Here is an 18,196-nt window from a genome sequence, read left to right as displayed (position 1 = left end):
TGAGAAGTCATGAACGGAGCGGCGGACATCATTCACCTAGCCTACATTCGGTAAAGACACCACTCCTGGTCTTTCCTCTCCCCATTGGTCAGAAAGGATTTCTAGGCATGAAGCCAACCTCGATTGAAAGATCAAGAAGATGGATCATCAGATTGAAGCCTTGAGAGGAAGGATGCCGAGGCTTGATGATGATTTGAATTTCACCTCAGAGCCTCTTTTTTTGCAGAGATAATGGAGGAGCTACTTCCACTTTAGTTTAAAATACCTCAATTAGAGTTCTACGATGGTACTTTAGGTCCTATGGATAATTTGGAGAGCTTAAAAGCTCTCATGATGCTCTAAGGCTCCACCGATGCTCTGTTGTGCCGAGCTTTCCTTGCTACGATTTGAAGGTAGCTCGGTTTTAGTATTTGGGCCTTCAGCCAAGCTCAATTCATTCATCCGAGTAACTCAGTTGGTTATTCACCGCTCACTTCATCAGTAGCGAGGCAGCACCGAGGCTTCGAGACTTAGTTCACTGTAAAGCAAAGGGAGGAAGAGTCTCTCAGAGATTTTGTTAGTTGTTTCAACATGGCTATATTGGAGATTCACAACCTAAATCAGTCGGTCATGATGTCCTTTATAAAGGGCGAACTAAGGCCATTTTATTTTCTTTTCTTCCTAGAGAAAAGGTCCTTAAAGGACTTTGTAGAGCTATTAGTTTGACTAAAAAGTATGCAAATGCTAAGGAAGCAATGGCATCTCGGTAAGAGTCAGTTGGGGATAAGCCTGGCTAAAGGAATAAAAGGAGCAGAGATGACAAAGATGAGCCAAGGAGAAAGTTGATGAGACGAAGGGATTTTGCGTCGGCCGAAAAGTCCACCTTAGAAATTAAGAGGTATGCTCCTCTCAATGCACTAAGAACCCAAATCCTCTTGAAGATTGAGGGTTGAGGATATTTGAGGCCACCATAGAGAATGAAGGCATCAGCGGACAAAAGAGACAAGAAGAAGTACTATAAGTTTCATCGGGATCATGGCCATAACACCGAGAAGTGTCCACAATTGAAGGATGAGAGTGAAGCCCTCATCTAATGTGGGCACATTGGTCTTACGTCAGTGATCAGATAGAGTAGGATGAAGCCAATCAGGATCATCATCTTCCCGAGGAGCCACATAACAACTGGCCAACAATGGGAGTAATAAAGACCATTTTTGAAGGTCCTATGGCTGGAGATGCCAGCTCGTCGAGAAGTCGTAGTCAGGATGGCCGAGCAGAGGATGCAACACCAAAGAGACAATGGACTTGTGACATCCTCTCTTTTTTCCATTGCTAACTTGGAGGGAGTTCAAGCTCTACCTGATGATGTTGTTATAATCTCTCTTACTTTCCCAAATTATGATATAAGAAGAATTTTAGTTGTTAATAGAAGCTCGATAGACGTATTGTTTTACGATGCTTTCCAAAAAATGAATTTACATGTGGATCAGCTTAGGATAATTAATTCTCCTCTCATCAGTTTTTTAGAGGATCCCATCCCTATTGAGGGTGTCATCAGTCTTCTAGTCATTGATGGTCGGGAACCACTGCGGGCAACTGTGAAGCTAGATTTCTTGGTGGTTAAAATCTCGTATGTGTATAACACAATTCTAGGTCAGCTCGGTTTAAATACTTTCCAAGCTGTGGTGTTGACCTATCATTTTGTTGATGAGGTCGCTTGCAAAGAATGGAGTTGGTGAAGCCTGGTCCATCAACCAACTACCTATGGAAGCTTCAACCTTACTCATGGAAGAAAAAAGAAAAAAGAAAGAGAAGGAAAAAGAAGAAAGAGAAAGAAGAAGGAGAAGAAAGAAGAAATAAAAAGAAGGAAGAGAGTACCCTAATCTACGAAATTTGAAGAAGATGACAAAAAGTCGGCGGTCAAGAGCACAAACGCCATCTAAAATGGGTCATCGAAGATGCTAAGGATGACGACACACCTAGAAACGAATGCTTCACCAAAAAAAAACTTACCAGAAGCACTAGAAAAGATGAAGATTTGCCTGATATCAGAGTGCAGCAATACTACAATAGACCCCAAGCGAATGGAAGTGGGAAGAAGGAGGGTGCTAAACGCCTTTTATAGGCATATGAACAGCCTAGATCAACACAACTCTACGGTGCCCCAAGCTGATCGTGCCACATGTCAGCTTGGGACATATTGCTATCATTCCATACAGATTGCCATTTCAAATCTTTCGAAAAGTCTTTTCACCATCCAAAAATCATGTCAAAATGATGATGCTTCGAAGAATTCAATCGACGCATTAAATACTGCCTTCAGAACCTTTTGCACAGTTCTAGAAGTGTCCAAGTTATGACCTTTATCAGTTTAATAATACTACTTTCCTTCACCCAAGCGGAAAAACAACCTCAGGCTTGAAAGTGGAGGGCAACAGTAAAGCCCAGAAGATTTGTTTTCCAAGCTACTTCAATATCTCTGCGCATGCAACAGTAAAGCTTGCTATACAAGTTCATGGCTCAATTAAAACTTCACCGAGCCCCAAGATTCCTGCAGCTACCATCCAATCCCAAGTTTGTTCTAAGCAGCTCCCGTCAAAAGATGAGCCTCTTCTTTTTGTGTCCAGCACTACCAACAGCTAAGCGATGGTGAGTCCTGGCACAGTAAAGTCATGTACGTACCCCTTCCAAAGTCCGGGCAATCTCCAAGTATTGACATCCGTAAATTCTAACATCAGTCACTTCCGCATCTATTATAAGCCATAACATATCACCCGAGCAATCTCTGCTACAAAAACAGCTACTTGCACTTGGCTCAAATCTCCCAATGATCTGCGATATCTGATTATATGATCCAACCTGGTTTCCTACTCCCAGGAACATCCGATAACCACCTACCCTTTGTCCATTTCACCAATCTCCGGTTGCCACACAGGCTTGGGTAAATGAGCCCAGAGGGGAAGCAGTATTCATATCAAAATTGCTTAACAGAAACACTTGTAAGCACGTCAAAGAAATGGTGCTCGTGGGTTATTGCAGAACCAGATTCTCGGGGAAGAGAGTGTAAGGGCTCGTTTGGTTCGCGAAAAGTATTTTTTTTCTATAAATATGATTTTTGAGAAGCAAATTTTTGAGAAAAGGATGCCTGAAAAAGTACTTTTGGCATATTTGATTGATAATGGAAAAATGACAGATTTTCAGAGTGTTTATATTTGATTGACCATCCATTTTTTTAGGAAAGTTGTGTGTAATTCTTATTATATCTTTAATAAAAATTTGGTCTTTAATGCCTTTTTAATGATGAAGAATTTTTTTGAAAAAAAAATAAAAATGGGATGAATTCCGATACATGAAAAAATAACTTCTCATGTTTCTCATAGGAAAGACTTTTTTTCATAAAACGTGAGAATTATATTCCGATGGAAATATAACTTTTTCATCTCTCTCCTTTGAAAACTCGAATCAAATAAGAAACATTTCATTGCTTTTTCATTTACCATACTTTCTCCCCTAGCCCTAAGTCTTTTGAGATTCCCTTGGAAAATGGAGGACGAAATTAATGGAGTCATGGGGGCATTTTTGGAATTCTAAAAAATGGAAATCTCTCTAACCGGGAATTAAGATTAGCGTAATTTGTGGATCGGAAATCGTAGTTCTGGTGGATTTTTTTGTTATACGAGAGTCATCGGGAGGGTGGGGAATTAATTTCCCCTTAATAAATTTACCGGTCAAGGTCTGCTCGTCTTCTCCTCCCCCCGCGTCCGCCTCCCACTTTCCCCAGTTCTTCCGGCAACCCTGTCCATCGCCGACGACAACCTCCGGCAGCGACCACCTTCTCCGACGTCGTCACCTTTCTTGTCCGCGCCTTCAAGTCGCACTCCTCCGGCCATCAATGCGTCTGCTGCTTCGCCATCCAACTCCACCGCCAGCTACCTTCTCCGGCTTCGTCGAGCAAGGGAAGGATTTGAAGTAACAGCAAGAGTAGGTACCCCGGTCAACTCCTCCTCCTCCTCCTCCTTTTCCTCCTCGCAAAGCGTTGTGATTCTCGAGATTAGTATGCTTATATTTCATGGTTTAATCAGGGAGGTGGTTTTATTAGTAGGTTACAGAAGGATTTGAAGTTTGCTTGTTTTGTGATTTTTAGAAGCATGTTAGATTTCTCACAGTGCCTTGTGATATAAGTCAAATTTGTTAATGAAAATCTACAGTTTGAATGCATTGGTTGCGTTGGGATTTTTCATACTGCTGGCATCCTATGGCCTCGGTCATCGTCTATTCTTGTCTATGCAGCCTCTACCTCCATCACTGCCCCCATCTCCAAGGTATCTCTCTTCTTCTACCCCACTTCTATTCTCCTCTTCATTTTTCTTTAGAAATTTTACATTGTGCCGGTTTTTTTATGCAATTTGGTCTGAGTACTCGTATCAACTCTTACTGACTGAAGTAGGATTTACGTTTTGAAATTTTTGATGTTCTCTGAAAGTATCATATATATGTTAGATTTCCTTAAAATTTTTGCAAATTTATATGTTAGAAAACAACTAAGACACTAATTCTTAGGAAATAATATGTTTACTGGGAGACACATGCATCTTGCGTATCATGCTCCTGATGATCTGAATGATGCTTCACTTCTAAATCATTATATGGATCTCCTATTTGCATGAGAAAGACAAGGAATTCTATGTATGAATGGAGAAAAGATTCAGAGAGATGCCCTATTATCTCTCGTCTTGGTGCAGACCACCCATTTTACTGCCTTTTTAATTAGTTTCATCTTCCAATATGGGCATGGTGCATCTCTCTTACATCTTCTCCACCTCATAGTTGATGAGAGATTTAAAGAAAATGCTTAAAGGATCCTATTGCATACTATATTCATTGAATGAGGAAATCCAAGGCCATTCTTAAACCAATGGTTAGTAAAAGAAAACTGATCTTAAGATCTGTCTATATGTTATTCTTACTTAAATTTCAAGGAAATCGTTCTCTTATCCATCAATCATGTCCGGTTCTCTTGTTTTGCATTTCTTTTAAGAGAATACTTCCGTATGGATGAATCTTTCAGATTTTGGTGGACAGATTATCTTTTATATACTTACTGAGAATATATTTCAAAGTTCCCAGTATACTAAATGATTATATTCTCATAATCTCTCTGAATCAAGGTTCACAAACTTTGTTTCAATTTTGGTTGGGCCAAGACAAGTTTCAATTTTAAAAATTTCAGAACTTTTGACTGTGCAATTTAAGGTTTTGGAAAAGAATAATTTCAGAAGTAATATGTTAATATAGTTATTTATTTTTCTAAATATATAAGATTAAATAGAATTATATATAGAACGAGATATTCAAATATGGTATTAGCTAGATGCTTAAATTTATATCTCTATTCGGATAGTTTCATTTACAAAAATGGATCTAGATGAATGTTATCCAATCTACTTTCATATGATTCATCAATTATATTAAAACAAAATTTTGTGTTTTCATACTGTGACTACTTACCACTATATGATCACAATGTAAGTAATGGAAAATAAAATTTGATGACATGTCCCTCTTTAGCTCATTGATTATAGCAAAATCTGAGTCCATGTTTCCACGAAATGGAACAAACCATTACATAATACATGGAAATTGAAATTTAATGATAGGTCTATTAGAGATTCATTAATAAGCGTGCACATTTTTATTTCTTCTAACAGATTGAGTCTCCCTCGCCATGGTAAAAATTGTGGATCTGCTTATGAATATATTTCTTTGTTTCTTTCTCATTATAAGATTTTTTTTTTGTTATTAATTATCATTATTAAAGTTAGGAACTCTATGAAGTACAGATGCTAGAATGCCGCACGTGACAAACAAGAAATTTATTTTTTGGATGGTGGGGCTTGCGTAGCAGGGCTTGCCAAACCGGAGCACCAGCACTAGTTTCTTGTCCTTTCCACAGCAAGATCACACGTGTAATTAAAAAATATATTAAAATAATATTTTAATTTTTTATTTTTTAAAAAATTAAAATAGTTATATATATATATATATAAAACTATATATATATATATATATATTGCTGAAATTGTTGATTCATATATTTCTAATATGGATACAAGCAATAAAATTAAAAAATAAAAATTTTCGAAGTACTTTAGGCAGCTTGCCATCTCCAACTCATATGGTGCCCCCGAAATACTATAGGAAGAATTTATTATCTATACTGAATATACTACATTAGCTTTGCATATAGCCAATCATCGAGATTCATTAGTGTGGATTTTATTATTTATATGCTCGTCACAGTAGTTGGCTCTTCTAAAAATCTTGTTTAATGCTGTTATATACGGCTACATAAGGTCTATTTCAGATGCATATAATCCATGGTTAAATTATAAAAAATTTGTATGGTTTTATTGTAGAAAAATAAAGATTTTTAATGAAAAAAATAATTATAAGAGTTTTGTGGGGTTTTGCCGAAGGAAATGAAGATTTCTCATAAAAAAAAAAATCATTAGCTCCAATCTAAGATCATGAAGAGAAAATTAGTATTTTCTTAAATTTTGTAGCAAAAAGTACATATTTCTAGTGTTTTTTTTTCGCTAAATAAAAAATTCAAATGTGGGTGCCCACATACAAATGCAGCAAGTCGTTGTCGGGCTCCCTGCCCCCTCTGTCAAAGCATTGCGCCACCTCCAAAAACCCACCCCTATGGGCGGCGGAAAGCGTCACTCCTCCGCCACTTCCACCTCCGGGAAGAAGTGTAAGCCCTCCCCCAGTCCCCCCCTCACCGCGGAGGACCTCACCCCTGTCCTCTCTCTCGTCACCTCCGCTGTCTCCCTCTCCCTCCGCTTCCTCTCCGACTCCGACCTCCTTCTCCTTCCCTCCCAAACCCTCTCCCTCGAATCCTCCCTCCTCTCCGCTTCCCTCTCCCTCTCCCGCCTCCTCTCTCTCCTCCCCCCTAGTTCCCTCCAATCCCTCCAAACCCTAACCCTAGAGCCCGCACATTCATCTTCTTCCTCCTCTTCTTCTTGGTTCCTCCGCTTCCTCTCCTCCTCCTCCTCCCATGGCTCTGATCCCCGCTGGATCGAAGTTTTTCGCATGTCCAAGCCCTCCTTCTACCTCCTTCTCCAGCACCTCTCCCCTTCCCTGCAGTCGGATCCCTCCTCCGGCCCGCCGGACCACAAGCTCGGCGCCGCCCTCTTCCGCCTCGCCCACGCCGCTCCCTTCCGCGGCGTCGCCTGCCGCTTTGGCCTTCCGTCCCCCGCCGCCGCCTGCCGCGCCTTCTACCTCGTTTGCAAGGCTGTCGCCGACCAGCTTGGCCACCTCTTCGAGCTCTCCTCCGACCTCCAGCGCGTGGTACAGGGGTTCACCTGGATGTCCCTCCCTAATTGCTGCGGCGTGCTTGGCTTCGCCCGGTTCTTCGTCGAGGGGGAGTTCAAGGGGGGGTCGGTGATCGCCCAGGGGTTGGTGGATTCGGAAGGGAGGTTCCTTGATGTATCTGTTGGGTGGCACGGGTCGATGACCCCAGCACAGATTATTACAAGAACCAAGCTTTACAAAGCTCAGCATGTGGTGCTTGCTGGGGGTCCTCCTGTAGAGCTGAATGGGGTGTCGGTGCCTCGGTATCTCTTGGGAAGTTCTTGCTGTCCGCTGCTTTCCTGGCTCCTGACGCCGTTCAAAATGGTGGATTCAAGGTCGAGTTCCTCCAAAGATTCGATTTTTAACAGTGTCCATGCTCGAGGGATGGAGCTGGCTGACAGGGCTTTTGGGAGGGTTCGGGCGAGGTGGCAGCTACTTCAGACGAGTTGGAAGGATGAGTGTGCCGAGGCCTTGCCTTATGTTGTGGTAGCTAGCTGTTTGCTTCATAATTACCTTATCAAATGTAGTGAGCCTATGCCAGATGAGATTGAGGTGTGTGTGAAGGAGCCTAAGTTTCCGGACTTTGAGGGCAAGGGGGATGAGGCTGGAGAGAGGATCAGAGATGCACTCACCTCGCACATGAGCCTGGTAATTCATGAGTAATGAATGCCTTGTCGCCATACAATTTTGTTCATTGTATCTGTTGTGTATTTCTTGCATAATTTTAAAATGCTAATTTAATTCTAAGTTCTTCAGGAAACTGCTTTTGTGGCCTTACCAGCGTTGCTATCCCTTTGCTGCTATTGTCATATGAATCCTTAGATCCTCAAGCTGGGTTCACATATCTTTAGATTGTTGAGTTAGAATAATACATCTTGGTAGTGCAAAATTGTTTTGCCTTCTAGAATAATACATCTTGGTAATGTGAGATTGTTTTGTTTCCTTTCTCTGAGAGACTGCTTTCTTCATTACCTAGACTGCATAAGGATCATCTTAGGGTGTAATCAACCGTCGTGGCTGGAAGACATGAGGTATGGGGAAAATTAAGAGTTTGGGGCATTGACAGTGCTTTGGAAGACTGCACCATATTGGCAGTCATGCCAAATGCGTTGTCAATTTTGTCAATGATCATTACCATGCTTAGTTAGCATGTACATAAACAACATGCCTTGTCTAATCAACTCGATGGGCCCACATTTTGGAAATCCTACTTCCTTGTACATTTGCATCAAACTACTTGAATGTGTTCTTGAGCCATTTCTGCCCTTTTTCCTCTTTTCTTAGTTCTTTACATTAGTGATGCAAGTTACATGCAGTCGAAGTAGCAGTATTGGGCTGGATGCAGGCACAGCTGCCACTATATCAGCTTTGATTGCTGAACTTAAGAAACCATTATTGGTTGACTCCCTGAATATCAAGGGATATGTGCTGTTGATCAAGGTAATAGACTGGTAAAATTCACAGGGGTTAGCAGCACAATGCTGCTTCCCGAGTTGCACCTAAATCTTATCCTTGCATCATATGTGACATACTGATGTTTAGCTAAAACTGCCATATTTGATTAATTTATATATTTTTTTAAAAAAATTGCTAGATTTGGTATAGATTTATTGGATGGTTGTAAATACATTCTCTTAGAATATTTTTCTTAAAAAGGATATTAACCACTTACAGTCCCGGCGATCGGGGATCCTGGGAGGGGCGAACTGGGAACATTCCTAACCTTTTGGCATTTTTTGACCGTAGTGGCTGCTCGAGGACTCGAACCCACATTGTTGCACTTTTCGGTCCAAACCTTTTACTATTAGACCAAGCATGACCCCTGTTAATATACTTTCCTAAGTTTTATTTAATAAAATAACTATGATTGATTAATATTTTTAATGCATTTGATTAATATTCTTATTTCTAGCAAAATAATCATCTTAGTGAATCTTAGTCCAAGTCTTCTGTCAGTCAAGCAGAAACTAGTCTTGTCCGTGTTTGCTCTCGAGACAGTATGTATTAATGCAACTAGACTAGTAAATCATATAGTACACAGACCTTCCAAGGTACACAATTTAGTTATTTCAAGTGGATTTCCAATTGATTCTCTCTTCTTGAAGAGATATCCTAGAAAAATTCTTACCCTAATTAATTTCAATGAACAAAGAACCATTATCATTTAACTGAAAAAATCAACAGTCTTTGATCTCAATTGTTTTTGGACATTGGGAATGAATATTTAAGTCTCAAATTTTCTTGTCAAAGCTCAAATGTCATGAAATGCTTTTTTATGACATGATGTTATGTCTTGTTGAGTATGACATTGCATCATGTGAAAATCAAGGACAAATTTGATGAAGATACATGAAGGAAATCAGAAAATGAAGATAAAAAATTTGTTGGAAGTTTCCATCTACAAGCTCCTTAAATCAATCTTATATGCAAGATCCTTTTTCAAAATGAGGGATGTGATTTTTTTTGTGGAATCACCAAGACTAACCAAGTGTACAAAAGAAATGTAGAGATGATCATGTAACATACTAAGTGTTGTAATGTGCCATTTAAGAATCACAGAGAATTGCCAAGTATGGTGGGCAGGCTGATGCTAGTCGGGTTTGGTTTTGTGTTTCATACCAGTTTATCTCATGTCCAGCACAATTGTCTCGAAGACTGTGTTGATAGGGATTGAGCGGCTCCTTCAGAGTTTTCTGTAGGGCTTGCATGGTGGTGGCCAGGGGTCCACCTACTAGCTTGGGAGAGAGTTTGCATGCCGATCCACGAGGGAAGTTTAGGAGTGCAGTCCCTTCTGGATAGGCGGGAGGCGATCGGTCGCCACATGGTGAGTCTTGTCCTTGAGCCACAGAGGTTTTGGAGTCAGGTGATGACAACTAGGTATGGCTGTGTGCGGACTGATGGAGCGGCTCCAAGCAACCGGAGGTGTTCCTACCTATGGCGGAAAATTTGCAGGTATGTGCTTACTGCCTTGGCAAACTCCAAATGGCTGATGGACAATGGGCAGAGTGCGGATGTGATGGAGGACCCTTGGATGGATTTTCTTCCTTTGAGACTTTGGCTGACCATGGTCAGCGTCAAGGCGGTAGATGGACTCTTGGTTTGCCACTTGCTTCGATCTGAGGGGGCGGAGTGGGATGACAACAAGATAGATCCGTTGTTTGGTGAACATCTTGTCTAGTCGCTTCCGATTTCGGGGTTGGCTCGGACATGAGGGTTTGAAGCATGTCTTGCAGAGACAGTACGAGGGTGGGGGACGTCTTCCGCACCCTCCAGCTGGAGCATAGCCTAGGGCTGGATTTCGCCTGGATCTGGAGATTTGGTCTCCACCCGCGGGTGGCACTCTTTTTGTGGAAAGTGGGCTGAGGGCGATTACCGACAAGACTTGAGTTGAGTAGGAGAGGGCAGGGTGTCAAACCCCAGTGCCCGGATTGCCAGGTGGATAAGAATGTGGAGCATACTCTATTTCAGTGCGAGCGGGCTAGGAGGGTCTGGAGGCTTGGCGGGATCCCCCTGGCTGCCTGGAGCCATCTGGTCCCCCTCTTGCAGGCATTCGTCGTTGGGCCGACACCCCTCAGATGCGACAGGTAGCCATGGGGGCAACCTGTACTGTTTACCATATCTGGTTGGCCAGGAATACTTGGACATTTGGCGAGAGCAGCTCGTTCCTGAGGTTCGTTTTGGAGTGTGCCCGGGTTCAGGCTGTGGAGATTACTTGTGCAGACCCTTCGTATGGGCCTTTGACAGTTCGGGACCCCTGAGGCTCTTCTTTTGCTCGTGCAGTGCCTCAGACAATGTTTTTCACTTGGAAGCCTTCACTCCTGAGTTTTCTCGAGGTCAATTTTGATGGATGTGTGTGTGATGGTGACAGGAGGGGTGGTGCTGGTTTTGTCATCAAGGGCCTGGACTATAGGGTGGTGGCTGCTAGAGGCTATCAGATCTTTGATGTCTCAATCCCTGGAGTAGAGCTGAGGGTGGCATGGGCTGGCCTAAACAACGCTCGGCAAGGGTTGCAGGCTTCCTTCGTCATACTTGAGGGAGGCTCAGCCACTGTGATTGGATGGATTCAAGGTGGCTTTAGCGACGGTGGAGGGGGCCATTCCTTGATTCGAGACATACAGGCTATGTTAGAGTGGTGGTGTGGCCTTCCAAGCTAAACGCATTTTCAAGGAGGCAAACCGGGTCGCAGATTGGGTGGCGTCGTATGTGGCTAGTCACTCTGGGGGCACCTTGTGGGTTGGGGAAGCAGAGATGCCTAGAGCCCTTCGAGATTTGTTGTGTTCTGATCTTATTGGATGCAATTGTACTATAATTGTATGAATCATCCATTACAGCAAAAGAAAAAAGTATCGTGTCAACTAAGAATTTTGATGTTGGAGACATCTATTGTTATGTGATAAGACTTCATCAAAAAAATAAGAAAAAAAATCAAACGGAGGAGATTCATAGTGCCTTTGAGCCTGAAGCATATTGTTATGTCCACTGAAAATTATACTTGAATATTTCTTTAACTTCTGCAAGTTTGCTCATATAAAACAAAATTTTGGGTTTTAGATGGTAAACAGGTGATCACAAGTTTGTAGCACTTCTTAAGTTAAGAATCTAGAAGACTTGGGAGTTTTTTCTTGTAAGAGGTGTGCATTTTCTTAAAACTTTCTTTTATTGGTATCAAAGCTGTAACAATGAAATTTGGTTGCGATCTCATTTTGTTGCGCAAGTCTAATTCAATTTGTCTGGCAGCATGTTTTGATGCTTTTTCATATGCTTATATTTATAAGGTCATGTATTGTATAGGGAAATTTTTTTCAATTAATAACTTGCTGTATTTAGGTTGAATTCCGCAGTGTCACAACTAATATTTCTTCCACCTCTGCATTTGCAGAAGTTGGCTTTTTTTCCCCCATCTTATAAGCTTAAAATGACCTTATTCCTACCTATAATTTCTACATAAATGCTTCTCCTAACCTCATTCCTGAAGCCACTAAAAGCAAAATTTCTTCTTCTTTTCTTTTTTTCTAACAAAAATTCCAGCCCTTTCTTGGATATTTCTTTTTCTTCTATTTGAAGGATTATTTTTTTTCTCTTTCCTTGGCAATGGACCATATTGTCCTACTTATGCTTATTTTGCAAACTCCAGGATGTTTGGTTTGACCTACTTTTAATGATACTTAAATCCTCTTCTAATTGGATTCAAGCAAAATCCAGACAACTAATTTGTTTGCCAGTCGAAACAATGAAATTTCTCTCTCCAAATTCTGTCTAAATCTGCTTATAAATTTTGGAAATCAACCTATTTTGTATTTGCAATATCCTAGTTTCATCTATCAGAATTTGAGGCTTCTTTCAGAATGGAGCTATACTTGATCAGAACTGAATGTTGAGACCATCTCAATAAATTTGTGGTTACTATATATTATATTAGTGCTGATCGCAGTCCTCTTTAACACACACTGTGTGGTTGGTAGGTTTGTTGTTCATCGATCTACACAACCTCATGTTTACTGGTACACATGATCCCATATTTGCTATGGTTATTTTAATCTACACCATAAAATTGGTCTTCTGCCTCTTCAAATCAGAAACAATTTTGGATGGACAATATCTGAGCCATAATTGGGGCCGATGTAGCTGGCTATTGTATTGTCGAACGATTTTCTTGGAAGTCCAAGATTGATCATAATGGTTGATGTTTTTGAGTGAAATGCACCATTTCTTTTAGAAAAAAAATAAAGAAAAAGGTTTTTCTGAGTGTCTTGTCAGCCTCTTTCCTCAGCTCTCAGTGATATCTGAGGAATTTATTGAACTCCCTATGTGCAATCTCCATTCATCTCTGTTCCTATTGTGGATGGTTTCATCTATTGCAGCTGTTATCTTGTGTCGCCTTCTCAATGTGATCTGCAGAAGAACTCATTTCTGAAAAGGAATAATCTGCAGTATCAAAGATGTGGAGACCAAGAGAGCTATGGTTTTTTCATAAAAAGAACATTAACTCTGATAAGATTTCGGGGCCAACTCTTCCTTTGTTGCTTCACTGGCTGCTTGGTCATTTCTTGTGTAACTTTATTTTGATTCTTGAAATTGGCATTGCATTATTGCTTGATCAAGCACTCTATAGCTGACTATATCACAAAAGGTTTCCTTGCTTTTCTTGTCAGATGTTTGAGGGTGTTCATTATTTCCACTGGTTTTATTTGCTCTGTGTTTAGCTTCCTGAGTCATCATTGATTCTGTTTCATTAATTACTCGTATCCCTTTGTCGCCTATGCCAAGTTAACTAGTTGCTTAGTGTGACAGCACCAGGCACTCTAATTCTGAAACAAGCAAGGAGACTTGTACACAGCTGACAAAGGGATAATGTTTCCTAAATTCTTGCTCCAAGTTTTTTTTTTTTTTTTTGTCATATCACGTTCGAGATTTTATCAAAATTATAAGTAACACCTTATCCCTACTTATGAATCGACCCTGATAATATTAATTTAATTGACAAAAAGAACCTTGAGTTAAGGTTCCATCAGCAGCCCCAAAGAAGCTGTTACTATGGGTGTTAGTGAGGACTATTAATTTAAGAGGGTTTCATCGACAAGATCGAGAAGGGTATCGTTTTAGAACTCTCGATGAGAGTCGCGGCTCTTTTTAGTGAGAAGAAGGGAGGAAGGGATTGGGGAACCTGGGCGGCGCGGCTCTTTTTATTCAGAAGAAAGGAGGAAGGGATTGGGGAGCTTGGGCGGCCCGGCTCTTTTTGTTCACAAGAAAGGAGGAAGGGAATATCTATGCGGTAAGAAGTCCGCATGAAATTAATTCAATATTGCGCGGCCAAGCGCATACAACTGCTATGCGGATAATAAAAATACGTATATAAATATTTATGCGGAAAGTGGGCACCGATGCCTGCAAAAAAAAAAAAAAATACTCTGCAGACACAAACGTGCATGGAAAGCGTATGCGGGCTTTCGCATGTAAAATTACACCATGTGCATAAAATATATGCGGATGTAACCCCGCATAGAACAGTCACGTGGAAAATGGTGCGAACGCGTGCATAAAATATCTGTGCGGAGGTGGCCCGCATGTAATGTAAATGCGGACACCAGTTTTTAAAATTGCTGATGGCGCATAAATATCTATGAGAACATAAATCCATATAAAAATATGCGGATACCCCTTTTGCAGTGCGGACCAACGTATGCAATATCTATGCGGAAAGAAATCTGCATATAACAATCTATGCAGACTATCGTATTCGAGACGAGTGTCTTCGGGGCCTAGAAAGCGGCGGGCAGACGTCAGTGCAGACAGCAATGAGGGATCGGAGGTCGTGGCGGAGGGTGAGCTTGTCGTCGGTGATCTCTCCCATCACCGTCGTGATCGAAGACGCGGTGGAGGCGCATGGTTCCGAGTGTGTAAAATGCCAGGCGCGAAAGGATGGAAGGGCCGCAGCAGTGCCACTTTATCACTATGAAGTTTCTATGCGAGGAATGGGACCGCATAGCTCGCCTAGATTAACCAACGAAGCATGTTCTCCAAGTCCAAGTTCCTCCTTTTTTTTTTTGTTGTTTTTTTTTTAATACGGTAGAAGATTGCTTCCTTTTTAGCGAGAGCCTATTTAGAGGTTGAAAATTCTATAACATTTATAAATTAAACTAGCAAAATTATAGAATTATAGATTAGGCTAGACTTATATTCATCAATATTTGGATTTGGATTACAGGCTAAGTTAGATTTATATTTATAGGATTAGACTGGGCTAGCTTAGTCTGTAATTCAAACCTACTTTTAGATATTTATGAATATAAATCTAACCCAGCCTGTAATCATATAATTTTATTGGTTGTACTGGCTCAATATATGAATTTTGTAGAATTTTCAGTCTAATCATCCAAACAAATTTTTAGCACCCAAGAATTCCTGAAAGATAATAATTTGGGTAATTTAAAATAATCTAGATTTTATCACAACGGCCTATTTAGAATAATTTAGAATAAAGCCTCCTTGTGAGAGTAACAAAATGTTGCAAATGTTAGGTAATATAACCAGTATCCAGCGTCTCAACTCCAAACTCCCTCATCTGCATGCAACTCCTTTGGTTGGAGGGTGAATCCTTTGAAGATGATCAAGAGCCCATCCGTGCAAACTTCAGCTTTCAAGAAATTCACTTGAACTCCCCACGGCACATTCTCGACAGCATCCCTGTATTCAGTAATAGAATTTTAAATCAAGATAACTTCAATAATCTGATTTTGAACATCATATTGCTCGAGGGGTTTCACCAGAGATTTCATTCTTCATGACCCGTGCATCTCAAAAAATGCCCTTGAGATAAAAAATCCATGGGAAGCCCGAATGTGATGATGAACCAGGATCACTAACTAGCGGGAGATTTGTCACCATCCACTGAGATAATTTATAAAAAAAAAATGCAACTTGACGCTATTTTGGATGGTTGCTGCAATGCTAAGTTGACTATGAGTCAATCCTATCTTCTTGGTTAAGTAACCTGAACAACATTCTTGTAACTGCCGCTTAGGAGCAATAAATTTCCGGGAAGACAACTTTTTTTCTAATATTCTTGTTTGCTCCAAGAGGATCGCCGGATTTGATATAAATCATTTCGACTACTGTAGCGAGAATTGGACAAGTGAGATCCACTTTTATAAGATGATTTTAGAGAATTTATAGTACAAACAAGCTGTTCAGAATAGATAGGTTAATGAAACAAACTATTATACCATTCAATATCCCATGCATTTGTATCTCTAATGTTCAACTTGTTTCTGTCTCCTATATATTTTGTATTCTCTTGCCATGTTCTGTGATGCAGCTAATCTCTCAAAACCTATATGGAACTAATCTTTGATTAACCATATAATTGTAATACAGAAAAGTAAATAGTTTACTCCAATATCTCACTTTAGAAGTTAATATGCTATTCATTTTTAAACCTCTTATTTATATGCTTTATAAAAAATCTCTCTCTCATTAATTTCAAAATCTAAATATACTAGACATAGACATTAATATTATAGATGAAAAGAAACAACTTCATACCAAGTGCATTGATTTCCACTCAGTCAATGATATTTGCATGAACTTGCTTTTACCTTGAGTTTTCTATATAACTTTGGCATACATGTTTATTTCTCTATTTACATCAAAGAGTACACATATTGAGCTGGTCAGCTCATGACTTGTAGATATGGGTGGAATTTGTGATGACCCTACTATACTGTTATTGGGTGGGCCTGGGCTACAAATTTAAGCCTATTACTGCAAAACTCTGCCCAAGCTTTTGTTTGGCTGACTTAAATAGATAATTGGTAAGTGTGATAATCTGGTCAATCCAAAGGCAGCAGTATATTATGTGTTTGAACTAAACCGGTCGGGGTGCCCAACACACGGCCATTTCTGCCCGCATCAAACATTTTTCTGGCAGGACGGGGGCTCAGTGGAAGCTGCTACGTGGGGGTGGGCTTATCCCTTCCTCCCCCCTACCTCCTTTTCATTGGCAAAAAAAAAAACTACACATGTGTGTCTATATTACAAAATCATAAATTATATAACGTAAATAAATTTCTGACAATAAACAATCACGACCGTTAGATTTAGTATATGTAATCATGAACATCTGTGACTTTATCAAATTCTATAAACTCACGTTCAGATCTTTTTCACAAATAGTGAATTCATGTTCAAATTTAGATTCTCCATCCGGCCACAAGAACAGTTAGAGTCTGGGGCAACATTACGAAATTGGTGACTTTTGACTGGGAGTCAACCTAGCTAGGCAAGAACCCAGACCAAAAAGTAAGAGGACTAGTACTACTAGAATAGGTTCTTCCCTTGATAGAACCCTTATTAGTCATTGAATTTTTGTATCCTCTAATTTATATCTAATTTATTCTTTTTAAATTTGTTTTATATGATAAATATTTATTCTTATTGTATTGACTTGCAGGTTAACTTGATACTGAATAGAACAAATGACAAGAAAACAAGTGGCTCACTATTATGGGTCAACCTTAATTACATTTTGTAGATTTCTAATATTAAAGATCTATGAATATGTTCAATCTTTAGCATTATTTGTTATGAAATTATTATTTTCTTTTGTTGAAATTGTGGAATTTTTAATGAATTCAAAGGTCTCAACTAAAATATTCATGAAATAAAGAAGCGGTTGAGCTCAACATCCCTAACGAACTCAAAGGCTCGAACCACACATGGATGGCAATTAGGAGAATAAGTGCAAAGTGGGGATTAAGTGCAATGCAAAGGGGACCATGGATATGATATGCACCCTCCTAATCCTTGTCTTTGGATGGTTTGCACCATCATGAATGATTACCTTAAGCCTTTCCATAATATATTAATATGATAATTAAATTATTTTATACTACTAATTATATAATCAAGAAATCTTTTTAATTCGTGTATGGGTAAGGGTGGAAATTTATGATCCAATCCATCAACTTGTCCTGCAAACGACCCATAAGCAAGTTCGAATTTAGCATAAATAGGTTTGAGTCAAGTGTAATTATATTTGGCAGATTTCTAATATTAAAGATCTGCAAATATGTTCAATCTATCGACTATCTTTAGCATTATTTGTTATGAGATTATTACTTTTTATTGTTGAAATGGTGGAATTTTTAATGAATTTAAAGGACACAACCAATATATTAATGAAATGAAGAAGCGGTGGAGCTCGCCATCCCTAGCAACCTCAAACCACACACGGACGGGAATTAGGAGAATAAGTGCATAGTGGGGAATAAGTGCAACGCAAAGGGGAGCATGGGTTTTACCCAAAAAAAAAAAGGGGGAGCATGGGACTAGTCCTTGTCTGTGGATGGTTTGCAGCATCAAG

The 18,196-nt window shown here is 40.0% G+C and overlaps 1 protein-coding gene across 1 annotated transcript; it reads left to right on the top strand.

Moving 5' to 3' along the window:
* The first annotated feature begins 6,597 nt into the window (after window positions 1-6,597).
* On the top strand, window positions 6,598-8,245 carry LOC103696032 (protein ALP1-like). The gene has a single exon (XM_026800756.2). It carries the CDS (start codon window positions 6,613-6,615, stop codon window positions 7,996-7,998), a length of 1,386 nt encoding a protein of 461 aa, XP_026656557.2. The 5' UTR covers window positions 6,598-6,612; the 3' UTR covers window positions 7,999-8,245.
* The last annotated feature ends 9,951 nt before the right edge of the window (window positions 8,246-18,196 follow it).

The sequence above is a fragment of the Phoenix dactylifera genome, chromosome 1 (genome assembly GCF_009389715.1).
Source record: "Phoenix dactylifera cultivar Barhee BC4 chromosome 1, palm_55x_up_171113_PBpolish2nd_filt_p, whole genome shotgun sequence".
NCBI lineage: Eukaryota > Viridiplantae > Streptophyta > Magnoliopsida > Arecales > Arecaceae > Phoenix > Phoenix dactylifera.
The sequence above is the reverse complement of the archived record's forward strand: the minus strand, read 5'-3'. Positions and strand labels throughout refer to the sequence as shown.